Genomic DNA, 23,768 nt, shown 5'->3' with positions numbered 1-23,768 from the left:
GATGAATGGACTATAAAGTGGATAGAAAGCTGGCTAGATTGTTGGGCTCTATGGGTAGTGATCAATGGCTCGATGACTAGTGGCAGCCAGTATCAGGTAGAGTGCTCCAGGGGTTGGTCTTGGGGCTGGTTTGTTCAACATTTTATTAATGATCTGGATGATGGGATTAATTGTGCCCTCAGCAAGTTCGCAGATGACACTAAGCTAGGGGGAGAGGTAGATGCGCTGGAGGGTAGGGATAGGGTCCAGAGTGACCTAGACAAATTGGAGGATCTGGTCAAAAGAAATCTGAGATTCAACAAGGACAAGTGCAAAGTTCTGCATGTAGAAAGGAAGAATCCCATGCACAGGTAAGGGCTGGGGACTGACTAGCTAAGTGGTAGTTCTGCAGAAAGGACCTGGAGAATACAGTGAATGAGAAGCTGGCATATGAGTCCGCAGTGTGCCCTTGTTGCCAAGAAGACCAATGGCATATTGGACTGTATTAGTAGAAGCATTGCCAGCAGATTGAGGGAAGTGATTATTCCCCTCTATTCGGCACTGGTGAGGCCACATCTGGAGTATTACATCTAGTTTTGGTCCCCCCCACTACAGAGGGATGTGGACAAATTGGAGAGAGTCCAGCGGAGGGCACAAAAAATGATAGGGGGCTGGGGCACATGACTTATGAGGAGAGGCTAGGGAACTGAGTTATTTAGTCTGCAGAAGAGAAGAGTGAGGAGGGATTTGATAGCAGTCTTCAGTTACCTGAAGGGGGGTGTCATAAACAGATAGTTAAGGGTTAATGTCTCTTTACCTGTAAAGGGGTAAGAAGCTCAGTAAACCTGGCTGACACCTGACAGAGGACCAATGGGGGACAAGATACTTTCAATCTTGGTGGAGGGAAGTCTTTGTTTGTGCTTTTTGTGTTGTTCATTGTTCGCTCTTGGGGCTAAGAGGGACCAGACGTATACCCACGCTTTCCCAATCTTTCTGAATCAGTCTTTCATGTTTCAAAATTGTAAGTAATAGCCTGGCAAGGCGGATTAGTCTTATGTTTGTTTTCTTAACTTGTAAATGTGTCATTTTGCTGGAAGGGTTTTTACCTCTGTTTGCTGTAACTTTGAATCTAAGGCTGGTGGGGGGGGTCCCTCTGGTCTATATGAATCTGAGTACCCTGTAAATCATTTCCATCCTGATTTTACAGAGATAACTGTTTTTACTTTTTTTTTCTTTCTTTAATTAAAAGCTTTCTTTTAAGAACCTGATTGATTTTCCTTGTTTAAAATCCAAGGGGTTGAGTCTGAACTTACCAGGGATTGGTGGGGAAAAGGAGAGGGGATGGTTAATTCCTCCTTGTTTTAAGATCCAAGGAGTTTGGATCAGTGTGAAGCCTCTCAAGGCAAACCAGGGAGGGGAAAGTCTGGGGGGGGGGGAAGGAGGGACATGGTTAATTTCTCCTTGTTTTAAGACCCAAGGGGTTTTGGTCTGGGTTCCCCAGGGAAGGTTTTGGGGGAACAGAAAGCATGCCAGACACTAAATTCTGGCTGGTGGCAGCGTACCAGATTTAAGCTAGTAATTAAGCTTAAAGGTGTTCATGAAGGTCCCCACTTTTTGTACCCTAAAGTTCAAAGTGGGGGAAAAACCTTGACAGGGGGTTCCAAAGAGGATGGAGCTAGGCTGTTCTCAGTGGTGGCAGATGACAGAACAAGAAGCAGTGGGGGAGGTTTAGGTTGGATATTAGGAAACACTATTTCACTAGGAGGGTGGTGAAGCACTGGAATGGGTTACCTAGGGAGGTGGTGGAATCTCCAGCCTTAGAGGTTTTTAAGGCCCGGCTTGACCAAGCACTAGCTGGGATGATTTAGTTGGTGTTGGTCCTGCTTTGAGCATGGGATTGGACTAGATTACCTCCTGAGGTCTCTTCCAACCCTAATATTCTATGATTCTATGAACACAGGCCACAGAACTTCCCCAAAATAATTCCTACAGCCCTTAACTTCAGAGTAAATTAGAGGGTGCTGAAAATCAGAGTGATTAGGGAGCTATGCAATATGGGTACTGAATGACCTGAAATTCTTGTTTCCCAAGCTGGGATTGCAGAGTTTGAAAAAACATTTGATATCCCTTATCTACTTTGGGAATTACTAGTTACTCCCTGCCAGCGTGACATCTTCCCTCCTCCTTTCTTTAAAGCTTTGGAAACCAAAACTGTTAATTATTATGTGACAATGATAGGAAACACTGCTTTCTTCTAACTGTAACAAGAAACTTAAGGATTATCCCCTAAAACCATTCTTCTGTATATTGCTTCACTGTAATGTTTCTGCCTAAAACTTTCCAAAGTTCCTTCTTGTCTTGATTGTGGCTTTGTATTTAAAGAAACAGCACACTTGCCTCCAAGCCTATTGCTCCTATACAACTTCACAACACATTGTCTCTGTGAAATCCATAAAAATAGAAAAAAATGCATAGGAATAGAATAATTTAAAAAGAAACAGTATATATAATGTTAATACCATAGTTTCACAGAATTAAAAGCCAGAAGGTACCGTCAGATCATCTAGTTTGACCTTCTCCATATATTGAGTCACTAAATTTCACTCAGCTACCCCTATTTTAAGTCCAAACACATTAGTTAAACTAAAGCATTTCCGTCTTCAGGATATTAAACAGTGCCACAAGAGATCAAAGTGCCCTTTCCATGTTCAAAGTCCTGATCCATCATTAATATAAACTTAGGGGAAGGTTGTGAGCATAAGTATTACTTCCAATTTATAGATGGGGAAACCAACTTGGAGAGGCTAAAGTTAAATGACTTTCTTAAACCCAAACAGCAAGTTGGTGGCAGAATGGAATTATTACAGCTCAAGAGTTCCTGGCTCCCAGCTATGTGCTCATGTCTCAAATTCATACGATCTTTGCCACAGACTAGGAATCTGAGTCTGAGTGAAGGATGAACCCCAGTGCAGAGCCCTACTGATTTTAGTGGGATTGTGTGTGGGTGTGAACGAAGGACCCACCTTAGTTCAACACATGTAAGGATTGAGGCCTAGGTCTCAGAACTCAAGAGATGGATAAATAGACAAGCAGGGACTTGAGAGAATAAGGATAATAAATCAAAGGGGGTTTACCATAAAAACAGATGCTTCCACCCCATCACTTAATAACCACTAATAAAAACATGTGCCCTGCCCATATTACCAACTTCTGTGGTATTTCATGTGTTTCTTCAAGCCTTTGCTCCAGAGTCATGTGATTATGGAAGATTATCAGGTTTCATTTTAAACCAAGTTTCTAGCCATAATAGTTGAGATGAATCTTGAAAATGTGAACCCTAAAGAATGAAAAAAACCAGTGTCAATAATTCCTTTCCCCTAGCACCCCAAAAAAAGATGGCTTAAAAATTCTCAGGTTTGAAAATCTCAGGATATTTGGGGAGGCTTGAATCATTTTTTAATGCTTTGAGTTAGTAATACTGCATTTCTGTTCCTCTAAGTTGGCTTTAAAAACTTAATACAACATTCTGATTTGACTATAGGTTTTGGAATAGGAGAACTAATGGTGGAGGTAGGGGTCCAAAGGCAACCTTGGCGGGAGCAGAGGCAATGTGTGGGAGAAACATGCCCCCCAGATTTCTTCCAGAGTTTGTATGCTCTACCCTGAACCCCACTGTATACCACCAGAACCTCTAAATTATGCCCTTTCCCCATCAACAGTAATGTGTTGTCTCTGGAGCAGAGTTGTTAGTAAAATCAGGGCTATTTGATCAGAGAATCATAGAATTATAGGACTGGAAGGGACCTCAAGAGGTCATCTAGTCCAGGCCCCTTCACACATAGCATGACTATTATCTAGAAAGCGGATTATTAATGAAAAGGAATTGATATCTATAGCAAGACTGAGCCTGGGAAGATAAGCCAAGTCAGGTGACTACGATTTATGATTTTATATCGAGACGTGGTGGGTGAGGTAATATCTTTCATTGAATGCACTTCTGTTGGTGGAAGGTACAAGCTTTTGAGCTACACAGAGGTCTTCAGATCTGGGGAAGGCAGCAGCATTGGAGCTAGATAGAAGTTGGGATAGATTAAGCAGAAGGGGTAACACATTGGTCACTTGAAAGTAAGTGGGGGTTGGACTACTGTGCATAAGGGGTTTGAAGTGGGCAGTAAAGGGTAGCAGGCAGCGAAGTGTTACAAAGTATTGTAATGAGCCATAACACTTGTTAAGTCTTTGATTGTTGGTGTCTAGCAGGGTTTTTTGTCTTCGCTAGACCCCCAACTGCCAGAGTCAGGCTGTTTATACCTTAAGAAGTTTAGCTTTCATTTTTAACAAAGTAAGTTTCTAGCCCTTAGTTCTTGGAAAAACTTGACAATGAGACCCCATATATCGTTCCAACACTACAGGCCAAGTAAAAAGCCCCAACATGCCATATTGTAAAATCCTATCATTTTTCAGAGCCTGATGCTGAAGGGGAACAAGCGCAGCGGGAGTTAGACGCAGGCACATGCACCACAAACGGGCCGCAGAGCAGACATGGAATATGCCCCTGACTCTGTCTACTGCGCGGCGCATTCCTGCAGAGCTCCGGCCTCCGGAGGACTAACGCCTTCCCCCTCCCCTCCCGGGGCGTCTTGTCTATCCTCTCCGTGCGTTTCTATGGTATGCAGGCAGAGGGGGGCGCATGCGTACTGTCTCCCTGTGCCGGCCGGCTCCACACTGGGGAAGGGCGAGCAGAGGGACCATTGAAAGATGGAAGCGGCGGCTAGAGAAAAGCTAGGTACAGCGTGCTCCGTTGGCTGGGGATGGTGGTGAAACTGAGGCGGGGCGGGATGGGCAGCGGCTTGCTGTGTGGCGGGGGTAGAGGGCACAAGGGGGCTGAGGAGATTTGCCTCCCCCCCGCACTTGGGGAGAATGGTTTGTTCCGCCGGGAATGTATCTGCGGGGCGGGATAAACCATCCCACGAGGCGGGGGGGAAGAGAAGGGTGGAACCACTGCAGCCCCTTCCTCTTGAAAACTCCTGCGGCTTCCCGGTCCCGCCTCAGCCTCCCGGTGCTGGGTTTGAGCCCGGGCCTCCCGCGGGGGGCGGGCGGCGGTAGGTGTGCGGGGCCCTGCCACTGACACGGGAGGCCCGCGGTGGCGGGGGTGTCCCTGCAGCGGGCCAGGCGCGGGACCCTCCTGCCGTGTGGCCCGGGCCTCTCTGCGCGCCAGCTGCCGTGTGTGACGGCGGGAGGTGGCGGCGGTACCCCCGCTTGCTGCTTCCTCAAAGCCGGGCGAGGCTGGCTTGGTGGCGCGGGTGCTCGGGGAGCTGCGCCCGGGGGGGGGGGTAAGAGTGACCTGCTGGGCCGAGTTTTGGGCGGGGGACACTGAGCCGCAGACCGGGGAGTAGCTATTTGGGGGACACCGAGGAGCTGCCCCCGGTGCAGTGTGCGCACAGCTCTAGGCGGTGGGGAGGCTGGGAAACCGGGCACAGAGCAAATCTGCTGTAACTTCAACTCCGAGTCTAGCCGCTGGGTAACACTTCTGCCTGTACAGCGAGGTTGTTCCGTGGCTTCTTGTGATCATTGAGACACCTGCTGCTTCCACAACCCGCTGAAGCTTTTGGTTGAAGTTTTTAAACTTAAATGTCCAAAGTAAGGCATCTAAATCCGTGATTAGGCACCTAAAACTTGACTTTGAGAGGCTTGAATAGTCAACATCTCTAAATATCAAGTCACTAAACTAATTTAAGCGGCTAATTTTTGACACCTAAATGTGAAAATGTCCAAAAGCATTCATTCACTATGAATGATTTATTGTAAACCACAAAAATGGGGGGGAGCCCCCCATATATACCTGGCTTTTAAGATGTGATAATCTGAGCAAGGTTAAAATGCACTGATGTTTTTGTTCTTGGATGTCATGTGAAAAACACACACTAAAACAATGCATGAGTGCAATTTTTTAAAACTTATTTCAGTTTATGGTTAAATGACCAGAACAAAAAGCCTTTTAATTTTTCAAATACTGAATTTAGGCATCTAAGGTATTCTGGAGAATTTCTCTCCATTATGATGAATATGACTCACCAGCCTTTGCTATTGAAAGTGTTTTATTGTGGATTTTTTACGTGTAACAGTTTTACTGATACTTCAGGATCCTTACAGGTATCATTCATTCTTTGCCTCTACCTTCCAAAACTATGTCATTCGATTTCTCTCTCCCCAAATATATTGTCTTCATTTATACTTGCAAAAATAGTATTTGATCTTGGATTTGGCACTATTGGAGGAAAAAAAAGAGAACTTCTTCTTAGATGTAAAACTTTCTGCTTGGAAATAGTGACCATAATATAATAACTTTTAACATTCCTGTGGTGGGAAGAACAGCTCAACACTGAGGCATTTAATTTCAGAAATTGGAACTATGCAAAAATGAGGAGGTTAGTTAAACAGAATTTATAAGGTACAGTGTCTAGAGTGAAATCCCTGCAAGCTGCCTGGACGCTTTTCAAAGACACCATAATAGAGGTGCAACTTAAATGTATACCCCAAATTAAAAAACACAGTAAAAGAACTAAAAAAGAGCCACTGTGGCTTAGCAACCATGTAAAAGAAGCAGTGAGAGTTGAAAAGGCATCTTTTTAAAAGTGGAAGTTAAATCCTAGAGAGATAAATAGAAAGGAGCATAAACACTGCCAAATTAAGTGTAAAAATATAATAAGAAAAGCCAAAAAGGAGTTTGAAGAACAGATAGCCAAAAACAAAATGTAATAAAATCTTTAAGTACATCAGAAGCAGGATGCCTGCTAAACAACCAGTGGGCCCCTGGGTGACCAGTGTACAAAAGGAGCACTTAAAGACGATAAAGTCATTGGGGAGAAACTAAATGAATTCTTTGCTTCAGTCTTCATGGCTGAGGATGTTAGGGAGATTCCCAAACCTGAGCTGTCCTTTGTAGGTGACAGATCTGAGGAATTGTCACAGACTGAAGTGTCACTAAAGGAGGTTTTGGAATTAATTGATAAACTTAAAAGTAACAGGTCACCAGGACCAGATGCCATTCACCCAGGAGTTCTGAAAGAACTCAAATGTGAAATTGCGGAACTATTAACTAGGGTTTGTAACCTGTCCTTTAAATCAGCTTCTGTACCCAATGATTGGAAGATAGCTAATGTAATGCCAATATTTAAAAGGCTCTAGAGCTGATCCCGGCAATTACAGACCGGTAAGTCAAACATCAGTACCAGGCAAATTAGTTGAAACAGTAGTAAAAAATAAAATTGTCAGACACATAGAAGAATATAAATTGTTGGCCAAAAGTCAACATGGTTTCTGTAAAGGGAAATCATGTCTTACTAATCTATTAGAGTTCTTTTGAAGGGGTCAAAAAATATGTGGACAAGGGGGATCCAGTGGACATAGAGTACTTAGGTTTTCAGAAAGCCTTTGACAAGGTCCCTCACCAAAGGCTCTTATGTAAATTAAGTTGTCATGGGATAAGAGGGAAGATCCTTTCATGGATTGAGAACTGGTTAAAAGGCTGGGAGCAAAGGGTAGGAATAAATGGTAAATTTTCAGAATGGAGAGAGGTAAATATGGTGTTCCTCACTAGGACCAATCCTATTCAGCTTATTCATAAATGATGGAGAAAGGGGTAAAAAGTGAGGTGGCAAAGTTTGCAGATGATAGTAAACTGCTCAAGATAGTTAAAACCAAAGCAGACTGTGAAGAACTTCAAAAAGATCTCACAAAACTAAGTGATTGAGCAACAAAATGGCAGATGAAATTTAATGTGGATAAATGTAAAGTAATGCACATGGGGGTGGGGGAACCCCAACTATACATACAATATGATGGGGGCTAATTTAGCTACAACTAATCAGGAAATCAGAGGGTAGCCGTGTTAGTCTGGATCTGTAAAAGCAGCAAAGAATCCTGTGGCACCTTATAGACTAACAGACGTTTTGGAGCATGAGCTTTCGTGGGTGAATACCCACTTCCTCAGATGCATGTCCACAAAACGTCTGTTAGTCTATAAGGTGCCACAGGATTCTTTGCTGCTTAATCAGGAAAGAGATCTTGGAGTCATCGTGGATAGTTCTCTGAAGACGTCCATGCAGTGTGCAGTGGCAGTCAAAAAAGCAAACAGGATGTTAGGAATCATTAAAAAAGGATTAGAGAATAAGATGGAGAATATATTATTGCCCTTATGTAAATTAATGGTATGCCTACATCTTGAATACTATGTAAAGATGTGGTCTCCTTATCTCAAAAAAGATATACTGGCATTAGAAAAGGTTCAGAGAAGGGCAACTAAAATGATTAGGGTTTTGAACGGATCCCATATGAGAAGAAATTAAAGAGGCTAGGACTTCTCAGCTTGGACAAGAGGAGACTAGGGGTATACGATAGAGGTACGTAAAATCATGATTAGTGTGGAGAAAGTGAATAAGGAAAAGTTATTTACTTGTTCCCATAATAAAAGAACTAGGGGTCACCAAATGAAATTAATGGGCAGCAGGTTTAAAACAAATAAAAGGAAGTTCTTCACATGGCGCACAGTCAACCTGTGGAACTCCTTACCTGAGGAGGTTGTGAAGGCTAGGACTATAACAGGGTTTAAAAGAGAACTAGATAAATCCATGGAGGTTAAGTCCATTAATGACTGTTGGCCGGGATGGGTAAGGAATGGTATCCCTAGCCTCTGTCAAAGGGGGGACATGGATGGTAGGAGAGAGATCACTTGATCATTACCTGTTAGGTCACTCCCTCTGGGGCACCTGGCATTGGCCACTGTCAGTAGACAGGATACTGGGCTGGATGGACCTTTGGTCTGAGCCAGTATGGCCATTCTTATGTTATACAGTGCTTCTCTTTTAGGGTTAAGTTCCTTACTATCTGAATTCATCTTCTGTTACACCTGTTCTTGAAATTATGAAATGCAATTCATCAGTCTCTGTCAGGCTCTTTTGCAAAAGGAATTCTGCAGAGGAATAGGCATTTTCTTACTTTAAAATGGGAATCTGATCGTTGCTTTTACAAACTATACATACTCAGGCACAATGTGATGTCAGTTGGCATTAATGGCCAGAAAGGCTCTCATTGACTCTTCTGGGCTTTAGATCAAATACACTTGGCTTCTCTTCAAGTCCCTTATAGTGGATCTCCAGAACTGACCTTCGATGCTAGGCATTTTTACTCTCAGGTAACTCTTTTTTTGATTTGCCATTTGTCTCATCTATGCCATAAGTCTCTCCTTTTGAAGCCTTTAAGAAGCTTTATGTGCTTATAACAGCACATTGTTTCCACGTTACTCAGGTATTTGAGTAAATACCCAGTTACAGTACTATTTGATATACTGCAGAGTGTCATGGCATGAGGGCAATGGAGTTAACTGATGTCATGAAAGTTGGTATATCATAAATTAAACTGGAAGTTCATGTCCTTTGTGTGTAGGTTTAAAAGATTATATATACATGCTGCATAACAACATGTGTATGTATTGTGCCCACGTCTTTATGTGAAATATTTGTGTGCATGAGTTACTTATCTGTAACTCTACTCAGCTAAGCTAAAATTCTATGTATTGTCAGCAGGTCTCTATTTTTAAAGCACCAGTTTTAAAGGGGCATGTAGTCAAAAATTCAGAGAGTGCTCATTTTAAATGAAATGAAGAATAGTTCTTACTAGACTTAGTGGTAGCCAATCTTACAAACATTTATCTTCAAACTTCAGTATAAACAGAGAAGAGCAGCAGAAATTTAGACATGTTATATTACTGTGGCAGACAAGCAAGTCACAAACCATAATTTACTTGGATGTAATAATATTACATATCTTCAGGCATAGCTTTTATTAAATGTAGCTCTATATAGAGCTGTGTTATTCTTCCTTTGCAGCCTGAACTGTAAACAAATTCAACAAGTCTGCCATGTGCTTTTGGTTATTTTGCCTACCCAATTGGATGACATGCTTCCAGGTTGCGTAACATGTGAAAGTTAGACCCAGAACTGAGGGTTTTATGCAGCTTTATAGTAAGATGTACGTTGGAAGATTGAAGGGATGTATGGGTTTTAGTCTATTTCCTGTATAAAGATGAGTGAAAGAGAAGAAGTGTAAAAATCTCCGAAGGAAAGAAAGCAGAACCTCAGACACATAATACATTAATAGAAAACGTGTAGGATTTTAGAAACAGGTGACTTTGAGTGGAAATTGTGACATTGTAACAAACTAGTTGCCTCCAAGCTACAACTGTGAAATCCTGTCGTACATTCTGGCTGCTTGGAATTTCATGGTAATAGCAAGAATAGATTTCAAGCTCCTGCTCTCTGCTAAAGGAGAATCTCTCTTTTATTTGTCAACAGTATAAGAGATATGATATGTAACTGAGAAGTTCTGATTTTATTCAGTAGAGGCAAGTAGAACATAGTAGCATCTTATCTTTTCTGTAGGATATTGGTTTTGCATAGATATGTGAATTCATAGATCCATGATGATAACATGGTTGTTGTAATAGTTTAGTTGCTCTATAGTCCAATGGATAGTGCGAAAGAGCACACAGCATATTAGAAAACAGAGTGGTTGGATAGTAAATTATTGTTTAAAAATAGGAAAATGGAGAAAATACTTATATAATGGACATAATGTCCAGTGTTGACGGCAGCCAAGAGGCTCTGGAGGGTCCGGGGAGGAAAAACAGCTCCTTTTTCTTCCATCTAAACGTATCAGACGCCTACTCTACATAGAGGTTGATACAAAACCACCATTCAGGTCAGAAGTGCAAAATCCCTAGTAGAAATCCTTTAAGTTCTTCTTTCCCTGCAGTTGAAGGTGGCAACAGGGCTGGCATTGTATCTGGACATAGGTAGCAAAGCTCCCCCCACTTGTCTTTCCTATCTACTACTGGCTAGCCGCTTTAAGCATCTGTCTTGTAAGCAAAATTTTCAAGCCCTGAAATAAAACTTACCTAAATTGCGGTTTGACTTACTGGAATTCTGGAGAGAGATGGATTGTATTAATTGTAAATGAATTCACATCCCTGGTGGTAATGGCTAATAAATGCGCAGCTGAGTTAGCTAGTTAAAACATATAATTTCAAACAGAAATTAGATATCCTGTAGCACATAGTAAATTTGAAAGGATTCTTTTGCTTTTTGTTGGTTTAAGACACTTGGCCATTTACTTAGCTGCTTTTGAAAATCGCACTAGGTACCTATGTGTACCTTCAAAAATCTGCCTCTTAGTGATATCACCATTTGCAAGTGTTGTAAAATCATTCAGAAAGACTCGGCTTGGTCTAGAGCAGGCCTGCACAACATGCGGCCCGCGGAGGTTCACTGTGCAGCTTGTGGCTGGGAATCAAAGGGCTCTGGGCTGCCCGCAGTGTCAGGGAGCCCAGAGCTCTTTAAATCCCAGTCGTGGCCGGGATTCAAAGGGCTCTGGGTTGCCCGCAGCGGCGGGGAGCCCAGAACCCTTTAAATCCCAGTCGTGGCCGGGATTCAAAGGGCTCTGGGTTGCCCGCAGCGGCGGGGAGCCCAGAACCCTTTAAATTCCAGCCGCGGCTGGGATTTATAGGGCTCTGGATTGCCCGCAGTGGTGGGGAGCCCAGAGCCCTTTAAATCCCAGCCGTGGCCCGGATTCAAAAGGCTCGGCTGCCCGTAACCGCGGGGAGCCCAGAGCCATTTAAATCCCAGCGGCGGCCGGGATTCAAAGGGCTCTGGGCTGCTGGCAGGAGCTCTGGGCCCTTTAAATTCCTGCCCCAGCTCTGCAAAGCTCTGGGTTCCCCCAGCCGCCGGAGACCCGGGCCCTTTAATTTGCCCCTAACAGCTCCCAGTCACCTCTTCAGCTGGGAACCTCTGGTTGATTTAAAATCAAGTATCACCTTCCCACCCCCAACCTTCCTTTTTGGCCTAGAGCTGTTTTGGTGGGGCGGTGCTGGGGAAGGAGAGTTTGTTTCTGCAAGGCTGGGCAGTCCTGGGGTGGGGTGTTTCTGTGGGGCCGGGAGGTCTTGTGCGGGAGGTGTTTCCGTGGGGCCGGGGGGTTTCGGCACTCATCTGTTTTCTTTGGAGTAATGTGGGCCTCGCCACTTTACGAGTTGGGCAGGCCTGGTCTAGAGGACTACGGCAGTTGTGATAAAGGACTTACGTTTATGTAAAATCACGATTTTAATGTGGGTTTGTGGTGAAATACTTCATAAAAGAAAAATAGAATCCTGACTCTGAACGGCTGCTTAGTTTAACAAAGAAAATGTCTTTGCTTTTGCTAATCCTTTCATATGTGACAGTTAGTGTTTGTAAGCAAAGTGAGTACTTCCTGATTTATGTTCTGATCAGGTAGAATTGCCAACTATAATTATTATCAGAGCGCAACTTATTTTCTGTAATTATCTGTATTTAGTAATTTTGTATGTTACTAAATCACATTTAATCTGAAATGCAGGGCAGGATACTGTATAAATGTGTCTTTTTTCCAAGAAAGAAGAGGAAGGATAACCTGCAAGTTAGGTTCACTGCATCAGCAACTGATTTTTTATTTTTAAAGTTGTGCTTAAAAATAGGCATCTTAATTGACTGGACATCTCAAGATTTACTTCTGGGAAGTGTAATTACCAATGCTTGGTGATAAGAGATTACACTTTGTTACAGAAATTTTTAAACATTGAAGAATTTTCCTTTTTATCAAAAAAGTTAAAGCATATATATCATTAGGGTAATTTAGAGTTGATGCAATTCCTTTTTTACTACCTGATTTGACAGGGGAAAGTGGGCCTTAGTTTGACAGCTTCCCCCCTCCCCACCTTTTATTTCCAGCAGTTCAGGAGTGATCATTTTTATTTTTAAATTAAGTGACGGTGAGTTTGATGTGCATTGTGGGATGATCTGTTAACCCTGGCTATAGCTAACCAACTCCCCAAAGCTCTGCCAGTGTACCTAAAGCATGTCCAGCAGCACCCCTCCTGACAGTGTCTTTCATGGTCACTTTATGGTGTTTATCAGTAGTAATCTAGGCTGCAGGTCTGCAAATGGGTAAATAACTTGAGATATGTGATCATAAGAATGGCTGTACCAGATCAGACCAACGGCCCATCTAGCCCAGTGTCCTGTCTTCTGACAGTGGTCAATACCAGATGCTTTAGAGCGAATGAACAGAAAAGGGCAATTATCATGTGATCCATCCCCTGTCATCCTGTCACAGGATCTGGCAGTCAGAGGCTTAGGGACACTCAGAGTATAGGGATGTATCCCTGACTATCTTGGCTAATAGCAATTGATGGACCTATCCTCTATAAACTAATTAATTCTTTTTTTAAACCAAGTTATACTTTTGGCCTTCGCAACACCTCCTGACAACGAGGTCTACAGGTGAGTTGTATGAAGAAGTATATCTTTACATTCGTTTCAGATGTGCTGCTTATTAATGTTGGGTGACTCCTGGTTCTTGTGTTATCTGAAGGGGTAAATAATACTACTTTTTTCACTTCCTCCACACCATTCATGATTTAATAAATCTCTATCATATCCCTCTATCGTATCATCTCTTTTCCAACTTAATCATCCCAGTCTTTTAAATCTCTCATATGGAAGCTGTTCCTGTCATAAACTGATAAGTAAGAGTTAATAGAACAGAAGTACGTCATATCTCTTTTGCCTGTAAAGGGTTAACAAAATCGGTGAGCCTGGCTGTCACCTGACCAGAGGATCAATCAGGGTACAGGATACTTTCAAATCTTGAGGGAGGGAAGTTTTTGTGTGTGCTGTTAGTTTTTTGGTGGTTCTCTCTGGGTTCTGAGAGTGACCAGACGTGCAACCAGGTTTCTCTCCAATCTCCCTGATACAGGTTCTTATAGATTCAAAATAGTAAGTACTATGTGATAAGGCGAGTTAGGCTTATGTTTGTTTTCTTTATTTGCAAATGTGCATTTGGCTGGAAGGAGTTCAAATTTGTATTTTGCTGAAAAGATTTGAATTTGTATTTGTATACTTAGGCTGGGAGGGTATTCCCAGTGTCTATAGCTGAAAGACCCTGTAACATATTCCATCTTAAATTTACAAAGATAATTTTTACTGTTTTTCTTTCTTTAATTAAAAGCTTTTCTTGTTTAAGAACCTGATTGTTTTTTTATTCTGGTGATACCCCAAGGGACTGGGTCTGGATCCACCAGGGAATTGGTGGGGAGAAAGGAGTGAAGGGGGAGAGAGAGGTTATTTTCTCTCTGTGTTAGGATTACTTTTCTCTGAGGGAGAGTCTGGGAGGGGGAGAGAGAAAGAGGGTGGAAGAGGGATTTTCCTCTCTGTTTCAAGATTCAAGGAGTTTGAATCACAGGTATCTTCCAGGGTAACCCAGGGAGGGTAAGCCTGGGAGAGGCAACGGTGAGGGAAAGGGTTTACTTTCCTTGTGTTAAGATCCAGAGGGTCTGGGTCTTGGGGGTCCCCGGGCAAGGTTTTGGGGGGACCAGAGTGTACCAGGCACTGGAATTCCTGGTTGGTGGCAGAGCTACAAGTACTAAGCTGGTAATTGAGCTGAGAGGAATTCATGCTGGTACCCCCATCTTTTGGACGCTAAGTTTCAGAGTGGGGGTTTATACCATGACATGGTGTGCACCTTGTGGGATAGATAAGATAGAATCCAAAAGCCAGTGAGGTTTTTATTTCTCTCCCTGCTAGCTATCTGCAGGCAGACTGAGAGGTTTGGGTTTAGAAGCAAAAGCCAGTAGGATTTTTTCTTTCTCTTTCGCTGCTAGCTGTGTGTAAAGCAGGCTAGAGGAGATTGTTTTAAAAGCAAAGGTCTGCAAGTTTTTTTGGTCTCTCCCTTCTGAGTACTCTGAAGGCAAAGGCATTAGGGTTTAACAAGGATCTTTGTTAAACAAAGGAACTCCAATTGTGAGTCACCATACACCAGCAAAACACATTTGCAAATGAATGTTTTTTTTTCTTTCTAACTCTGTTGGGAATAGCTTGGTAGAAGGAGTTAAAAAAAAAAAGACTCTGTTCCTAAGCAACCCTAAGAAGGCAACAGAAAAGCGGCATTTCAGGCAGTAAACACCAGAGGGCGCCCCAACACCAGAAAGCAGGAACCATGAGTGCCAAGGACATCCTGAAACAGGAAGGAGCGAGACCGGATGCAGAGGAACAAATCAAAGATGCAGACCACAAGCGAGACATGGAAAAGAAACAAAAAGAACTAGAAATAAAACAAAAAGAGATGGAGCTGAGAGAAAGAGAAAGAGAGGCGGCCCACAAAAGAGAACAAGAAGACAAAGAGGCAGCCCACAGAAGACAGACAGAACTCCAGAGGGAGGCCCACCAGCAGGCCCTGGAATTAGAACAGGCTAAGCAGAAGAACACAGCCGATCCTAGCAACCCTTTGCCAGTTATTGTTCCACATCCCAATAAATTTCCTACCTACAAGGCAGGTGATGACACTGAGGCCTTCCTAGAAAATTTTGAAAGGACCTGCCATGGGTACAGCATTCTCTGAAGACCAGTACATGATAGAGCTGAGGCCACTGCTCAATGGACCCTTAGCAGAGGTGGTGGCTGAAATGCCTAAGGAATACATGAACAATTATAAACTTTTTCAAACCAAGGCCGGAATCAGAATGAGGCTAACACCTGAGCATGTCCATCGGAGGTTCAGAGCCCTAAGGTGGAAACCACATGTGTCATTCACCCGACACTCCTACCACATTGGAAAGAATTATAATGCCTGGATATCAGGAGCCAATGTTAAATCTTTGGATGACATGCACCTCCTAATACAATTGGAGCAGTTCTTAGAGGGTGTTCCTGAAGAAATAGAAAGGTACATTCTAGATGGGAAGCCCAAAACGATGACTGAGGTGGGAGAGATTGGAGCCAGATGGGTGGAAGTGGCAGAAAAGAAAAAAAACTACTATCAAGGGGAGCGAATCTCACAGGGGTCACATCGACAATAAACCCTATACCTGAGGGCAACCCAAGACCCCACCTATAACCCAAGGAAAACCACCGACGCCCTATTCTCTCAGCTCACCAATCTCCAGTAACCCACCTCGGCCCAGTGACCAGTCAGCTGGGCGATGCTTCAAGTGTAATGAACTGAGACATATAAAGGCCAACTGCCCCAAGAACCCCAACCGAGTGCAGTTCATTATATCTCCATCACTCCAAAGATCCCCAGGCCCAGATGCCTCTCAAATACCCTCGGAGTGAAGGGAAATTTTGAGAGTGGGCGGAAAGAAGGTTATCGCATGGAGAGACATGGGGGCACAAGTGTCAGCTATCCACCAATCCTTGGTGGACCCCAAATTCATCAACCCAAAGGCCCAAGTGACAATTTACCCCTTCATGTCACAAGCTGTAGACTTGCCTACAGCTAAACTGCCTGTCCAATGCAAAGGCTGGTCAGGAATGTGGACTTTTGCAGTCTACGACAATTATCCCATCCCCATGCTACTGGGGGAAGACTTGGCCAACCAGCTAAAGTGGGCCAAGAGGGTGGGAATGGTTACACGCAGCCAAGCCAGGCAAGCTTCCAGACCCATCTCTGTTCCTGAGCCGTCCACAGGGGCCCCATCTGTGTTAGCAGAGACCCAGACAGAGGTAGTGGACCCGGATTCCCTGCCAGCAACTGCAACAGCCACAGTACTTCCAGTCCCAGACCCGGACATGGAAATGCAACCAGCACCAGAACCATTGCCAGCACTGACACCAGCGCTTGCAAATGCATCTTCAACCCCAACGCCAGAGAGCACTAGCGAGCCTGAACTGGCAGAAGCAGCAGACAACCATACCCAAGAGGCTCAGCCAGAGCCTGAAATACCACCTGGTGCACCAGCGGAGAGTGGTTAACCAGCCACGAAAACAACCCCATCACCTACATCGCTTCCAGAGGGACCAAGCCCAAGTCCACAGTCTAAGGAGGAACTGGTGTCTCCCGCCTCCAGGAAACAGTTCCAGACTGAGCAGGAAGCAGATGACAGCCTTCAGAAAGCTTGGGCGGCAGCACGGAGCACTCCACCGCCTCTCAGCTCTTCTAACCTATCCCGGTTTGTTATAAAACAAGGGCTTTTATATAAGGAGACTCTTTCTGGTGGACACTGGCATCCACAAAAACAGTTGGTTCCAACTAAGTACCGGGGGAAGCTCTTAAGCTTAGTCCATGATCATGCCAGTGGCCATGCTGGGGTGAGCAGAATCAAAGACAAGTTGGGGAGTCCTTCCACTGGGAGGGGATGGGCAAGGATGTTGCCAAGTATGTCCGGTCTTGTGAGGTATGCCAGAGAGTGGGAAAGCCTTAAGTCCAGGTCAAGGCCCCTCTCCAGCCACTCCTCATAATTGAGGTCCCATTTCAGCGAGTAGCTGTGGATATTCTGGGTCCTTTCCCAAAAAAGGCCCCCAGAGGAAAGCAGTACATACTGACTTTCGTGGACTTTGCTACCCGATGGCCGGAAGCAGTAGCTCTAGGCAACACCAGGGCTAAAACTGTGTGCCAGGCCCTAACAGACATTTTTGCCAGGGTAGGTTGGCCCTCCGACAACCTTGCAGATTCAGGGACAAATTTCCTGGCCGGGACCATGAAAGAACTGTGGGAGACTCATGGGGTGAATCACTTTAGTTGCCACCCCTTACCACCATCAAACCATTGGCCTGGTGGAAAGGTTTAATGAAACTTTGGGGGCCATGATACGTAAATTTGTGAATGAACACTCCAGTGACTGGGACCTAGTGTTGCAGCAGTTGCTGTTTGCCTACAGGGCTGTACCACATCCCAGTTTAGGGTTTTCACCATTTGAGCTTGTGTATGACCACGAGGTTAAAGGGCCATTACAGTTGGTGACGCAGCAATGGGAGGGGTTTACACCCTCTCCAGGAACTAACATTCTGGACTTTGTAAGCAACCTACAAAACACCCTCCGACACTGTTTAGCCCTTGCTAGGGAAAACTTAGGGGATGCTCAGAAAGAGCAAAACGCCTGATATGATAGACATACCAGAGAGCGTTCCTTCATGGTAGGAGACCAGGTCATGGTCTTGAAGGCGCAACAGGCCCGTAAGATGGAAGCATCATGGGAAGGGCCATTCACGGTCCAAGAGCACCTGGGAGCTGTTAACTCCCTCATAGCATTTCCCAATTCCTTCCTAAAGCCCAGAGTGTACCAAGTTAATTCTCTCAAGCCCTTTTATTCCAGAGACTTACAGGTTTGTCAGTTTACAACCCAGGGAGGAGATAATGCTAAGTGGCCTGACGGTGTCTATGATGAAGGGAAAAGTGATGGTGGCGTGGAAGAGGTGAATCTCTCTGCAGCCCGGGAACGTCTGCAGCGGCAAAAGATCAAGGAGTAGATGCACTCTCCTGTGAAAGTTTCCCAGAATCAACTGGTTAAAAATTGTCCTTACAATGTGAAGAATATTGTAGTTTTACATAGTAGTATATGTAAGGGTGCATGTATTTATTGATCTGTTTATTCTAGAGTTCTAGGGAGAAATCACTGCCAATGTGGTTCCACACTGTCAGCGATTTGGGGGGCGTGTCATAAACAGATAAGTAAGAGTTAGAACAGAAGTACTTCATATGTCTTTTGCCTGTAAAGGGTTAACAAAATCAGTGAGCCTGGCTGTCACCTGACCAGAGGACCAATCAGGAGACAGGATACTTTCATATTTTGACAGAGGGAAGTTTTTGTGTGTGCTGTTAGTTTTTTGGTTGTTGTTCCCTCTGGGTTCTGAGAGTGACCAGATGTGCAACCAGGTTTCTCTCCAATCTCCCTGATACAGGTTCTTATAGATTCAAAATAGTAAGTACTATGTGATAAGGCGAGTTAGGCTTATGTTTGTTTTCTTTATTTGCAAATGTGTATTTTGCTGAAAAGATTTCAATTTGTATTTGTATACTTAGGCTGGGAGGGTATTCCCAGTGTCTACAGCTGAAAGACCCTGTAACATATTCCATCTTAAATTTACAAAGATAATTTTTACTGTTTTTCTTTCTTTAATTAAAAGCTTTTCTTGTTTAAGAACCTGGTTGTTTTTTTTATTCTGGTGAGTCCCCAGAGGACTGGGTCTGGATCCACCAGGGAATTGGTGGGAAGAAAGGAGTGAAGCGGGGGAGAGAGGTTATTTTCTCTCTGTGTTAGGATTACTTTCTCTCTGAGGGAGAGTCTGGGAGGGGGAGAGAAGGAGGGGAGAAAAAGGATTTCTCTGTTTCAAGATTCAAGGAGTTTGAATCACAGGTATCTTCCAGGGTAACTCAGGGAGGGGAAGCCTGGGAGAGGCAACGGTGAGGGAAAGGGTTTACTTTCCTTCTGTTAAGATCCAGAGGGTCTGGGTCTTGGGGGTCCCCGGGCAAGGTTTTGGGGGGACCAGAGTGTACTAGGCACTGGAATTCCTGGTTGGTGGCAGTGCTACAAGTACTAAGCTGGTAATTGAGCTTAGAGGAATTCATGCTGGTACCCCATCTTTTGGACGCTAAGGTTCAGAGTGGGGGTTTATACCATGACAGTTCCATACCGTTAATCATTTTTATTGCCCTTCTCTGTACCTTTTCCGGTTCTAATTTCTCTTTTTTGAGATGAGATGACCAGAATTGAAGGTATGGGTGTACAATGGATTTATATAGTGTCCTTATGATGATACTGTCTTCTTATCTATCCATTTTCTAATGGTTCCTAACATTCTTTTAGCTTTTTTGACTGCTGCTGCACATTGAGCTGATGTTTTCAGAGAACTCTCCACAATGACTCCCAAGATCTCTTTCTTGAGTGGTAACAGCAAATTTTAAACCATTTTTGTATATATAGTTGGGATTATATTTTCCAGTGTGTATTACTTTGTATTGGGGTTACTTGCCAGCATAAAGTAACTCACATGTATAATGTTTGCCAGATTGCAGACATACTTTTCAGTTGCATAAACACTCCTGAAGATCGCAATGTACTTTACAGGGGTTGGATTTTCACTATTTTTATAAGTAGGAAGTGTAACAGGGCCCTTTGCCTCTGCTCCACAAACTGCTCGGAGACCCTTCTGCTGGTCAAACACCTTATGCAGTTTATTTACAATGAGGGTTCCCACCACCATACTATATACAGTTCTGCTCCAACAGTCCTAGGGAGCCCCCAGCTCCTGCACCAATCAGGGAAGAGCAACCTTTCTCCTCCCCTGCTGTCTGCTTTCCCCGCTTTCTGCTTCCTTTCTGTACCTGTTTGTACTCCTGCTTAATAGGTTAATTAGCCTTCCAGCTGTCCTTCACCCACAAATTAGGCACAACTCTGTTTAACCAGCACCATTCTGAATTGTTTGATTGGAGCTGCTGGACCATAACTCCCTGAAAAGGGAGAGACTGAAGTGTGCCTTGGCCAGAGGACAAAAACATTGCAATCTTAGGTTGCTGTCTCTGGGAGGTCCATCCGTGGATACCTGCAGCTGGGTGAATTGTTCCCTGATGGGCCAAAAGGGATGCTGCAGAGGAAACCTGGTCAAACTGATGTTCTATTAATGGTCCTGAGATGGGATCATGTTGTACTGGTTGCTGCAAGCAAACCCTGTCCTGTTTTTAAGGGTTACTGTGTGGGTGTGAGACAGTACACTTACTCTCTTTGCTGGACAGAAAATCCCAGGCAAGAACACTCTAGTTGGACATGAGTCTGGATTAGTCCTGGCAGAGGAATTCCTTTTACATTGTGAGCAGCTGTGCTAAAAGGCCCTGTGTGTGCCCACGCGTACACAGAAAAATCTCTGGTACAGATCTATCATGGATCTGTCATGTAAACAGAGTGCTGGTGTTTATACCATCGTTGGTTTTCTGGACTGTTTGATTTTTTTTTTTACCATCGTCGTCATAAATATTTTTATATAGTAATCCATATAAATTCTTTGCTTTTACCTGAATTAGAGTTTCTGGTTCCCAGTCGTTTGCTCAGACTCGCAGATCACATCTCCATTTGTAATGCAGTAATTAGATTAATGAAAATGCTGCTTGTCTGGCCCTACTTTGCCAGCATGCACAATGGTAGAAAAGAGTGAAATCACCTACTGTTCTCTAATTACTGTATGGCCTCTGCCATTGCTACACCAGTAGAGGTGCAATTGTGGAAAATTATAGCTCTTATACTGGTTTTTCCACTGGGGGTTCAGTCAAAGACAGTTCAAAGAGTCCACCTAAACATTATGAGACTCTTTATTTAAAACAGTTGTGGAACTTGCATCTGGGAAATTTCTAGTGCAAGACCGAGTACTGGAAGTAGGTTATCATGTCAGAAAGAAGCTGTTAATAATAGGCCTCGAGCTTGAAAGTTGGAATTGTTTCTGGTATTCTTGGCTGTGCTTTTTGACTTCTTCCTTAAAGGCAAACAGAACTTGTGTACATAACAGGAATAAAATAGACTTGAAGGAATATTCTGAGGTTGTGCATCTGATCAGGATCTCTAACGTTCCCTTTTATTGTAGACAGACAGAAGAATATTGCTAGAAGGTCACAAAATCACAAGTTGTGATATAAATAATTACTCTACAAACAGATGTGCGCTTAACAAACACAAAGTTGTTAGGTCCAGTCTAATAGAGCTCTAAAAATGTGTATAATGGAGGTTACATAAAGACTCCCCTTTTCTTTCTTTCCCTGAGTTTGGATAAACCTATCTTCAGTGGGTCAGTAAGGTAAATTCCCATATTGGCTCTTTCTTTGCCTGAGCTAGCAGGTAAACATCTCCTTTGGGAGCTGCTATTTTTTTTTTTTTTTTGTCTAAGGAGGTTCTATGAAGGATTATCAACCTGTGACAGTGTAATTGTATCTTTAGGAAACACTTGCAGCCTTTTTCTTTTAGCTATCTTGGAAAGAAGGCTTCTTGAGGAATTTCGAAGAGGGTTTACTGTACCACATTAGGTTCTGAAGCCGTCATCCCACAATGTATGCCATAGGCCGGCTTACAATTAAATGACTTAGGAGAAGTTGACTTGAAGTGCATTAAAGTCAGAACCTTGCTAATTCAGTGCTGGAAATGTACACATCTAACTTGCATGTGCACAAGTTGTCTCTTCTCATGTCTCACAGGAATGGAATAGTTACTGCTGAAGTGAGGTTCTGGTACATCTACACAGTAGCCTGTGCTTGAACTCGGGCACAACTGTAGCCTCCCTTGTATCTACACTGCATTTGCACTAAGCTAGGACTTGGACCCAGGGTCCCAGGACTTTGTAGGGACCCAGGGTGTGACATGGGGTTACCGGGACCCAGGGTGTAAGCCCTGTTTCTTTGCAGTATGGATGCAGCCCTGTATGATTTGGGTCCTGGTAGTCAGATGGAAGTATTCTACAATTCCATTGGGATGACTTCCTTAGTCATCCATTGGGATGACTTCTCTATCCCAACGATCTCTAATCCATTCTATTGAAAATGGAAGTCCCCCCTCCACCCCGGTGAGTAGCAGCAGCTCAGGTCAGCTTTTAACCCATTCTCTTCTCATCACTGATCTGCAGCCACACTATCAGAGCGCTTCCTGGGTTTGCAGTGGAGAGTGAACTGATTAAATTTTTTGCAAAGTGAGCTGCTTCGTAGTCACGGGATCACAGCAAAATTTTAGTGAATCTCCGGTGCAGAGCCAGGAAAACTGCAGACTTCAGCAAAAAACACAAGGAATGACCATGTGAGCCAGCAGCTAGCTAAAAAGCTGGCAGCTCTGCAGATTTTCTGGGCAGGGAGCATATTAAGAGAGTACTGGAAGACCAGGGACAAGAAATACACCTCAAGCAATTTGCCAGCAACATGCCCATTGTGAGATAACTTTCATCAGGTTCTGGTCTGTGTACCCTGCACGAAGCCAACTGTGCTTCATGACAGCCTGGTCAGCTGGGATGGTGCCCTGTTGGTCCCTGAATTGAGCATGGAGACTGCTGGGAGCCAGCAGCAGTTTCCTAGTGAGGAGCAAGAAGTGACTCTCTCTTTCAGTGAAACTAATCCCAGAGCAGGCTGTGGATCAGGATCAACAGCACATTCTCGGTCCTTACTTAGAAGAGCTGTTCGATTTCCCCACCCCACCTCAAGGAATAGCACGCTGCTGAGTCTGCAGCAAACCTGGTGGAGACAGAAGCCTTCCCAGAGTCCGGTAAGTGTGTGACTCAAGTTTACAGTTTATTATTGTAGTAATGGGAGGATGTGATGGGACCCTCATGCTGTGATGCTGTCAAGTTACAAACCTCTAGCAGGTACTGCACTTAGCCATCCACAGGCAGGGACACATCCAGCTGAGTTACGTGAATGATCTCCCAGCTACTCAAGAACAAACATTGGAGCGACTCCAGCCAATTCCCCCCAGCTCCCCAGTCTTGCACCCTAGAACTGTACCCTATTACACTGGTCAGAACCTGGCCAGTGGAAGTTCATTATCGAGTTCGACACACCCTCAATAGCCTTTGTAAACTGAACTGAGATTTCTCAAGCACTTCAACCAAAACACACTGTTTTAGGTAAAATATAAAACAGATTTATTGTCTACAGAAAGATAGATTTTAAGTGATTATACGTAGCTGGCATGGGGATCAGAGTTGGTTACTTAAGAAACAAAAAGAAATTTGCAGTCTTGGTTTTACAAACTAAGCAGGATTTGAATCAAGCAGTGTCTCACCCTGACAGATGGTACAAGCAGGTTACAGATCCTCAATACACAGACTGGATTCCCTTTTCTAGCCTGGGACCACCCCTTCCCCAGTCCAAAGTTTTTATCTTCCAGTCGTTCTTCCAGATGTTCAGCTGAGGGGGAAGGGAGGCCCAGTCTGTGTATTGAGGAACTGTAGCCTGCTTGTACCATCTGTTTAATTTGACCCTTGCTG

General features: G+C 43.9%; 1 protein-coding gene across 1 annotated transcript in view; it reads left to right on the top strand.

The window, feature by feature from the left end:
* The first annotated feature begins 4,656 nt into the window (after positions 1 to 4,656).
* The window catches only part of SLC36A4 (solute carrier family 36 member 4), a 246,333-nt gene continuing 227,221 nt past the window's right edge, over positions 4,657 to 23,768 (top strand). The window contains 1 exon segment of the mRNA XM_030559215.1: positions 4,657 to 4,762. Within this exon segment, the coding sequence (XP_030415075.1) occupies positions 4,735 to 4,762 (28 nt within the window). The 5' untranslated portion in view covers positions 4,657 to 4,734.

This window comes from Gopherus evgoodei, chromosome 1 (assembly GCF_007399415.2).
Source record: "Gopherus evgoodei ecotype Sinaloan lineage chromosome 1, rGopEvg1_v1.p, whole genome shotgun sequence".
NCBI classification, from domain to species: Eukaryota; Metazoa; Chordata; order Testudines; family Testudinidae; genus Gopherus; species Gopherus evgoodei.
Note: the sequence above shows the minus strand (reverse complement) of the source record. Positions and strands in the feature narration are given on the sequence as shown.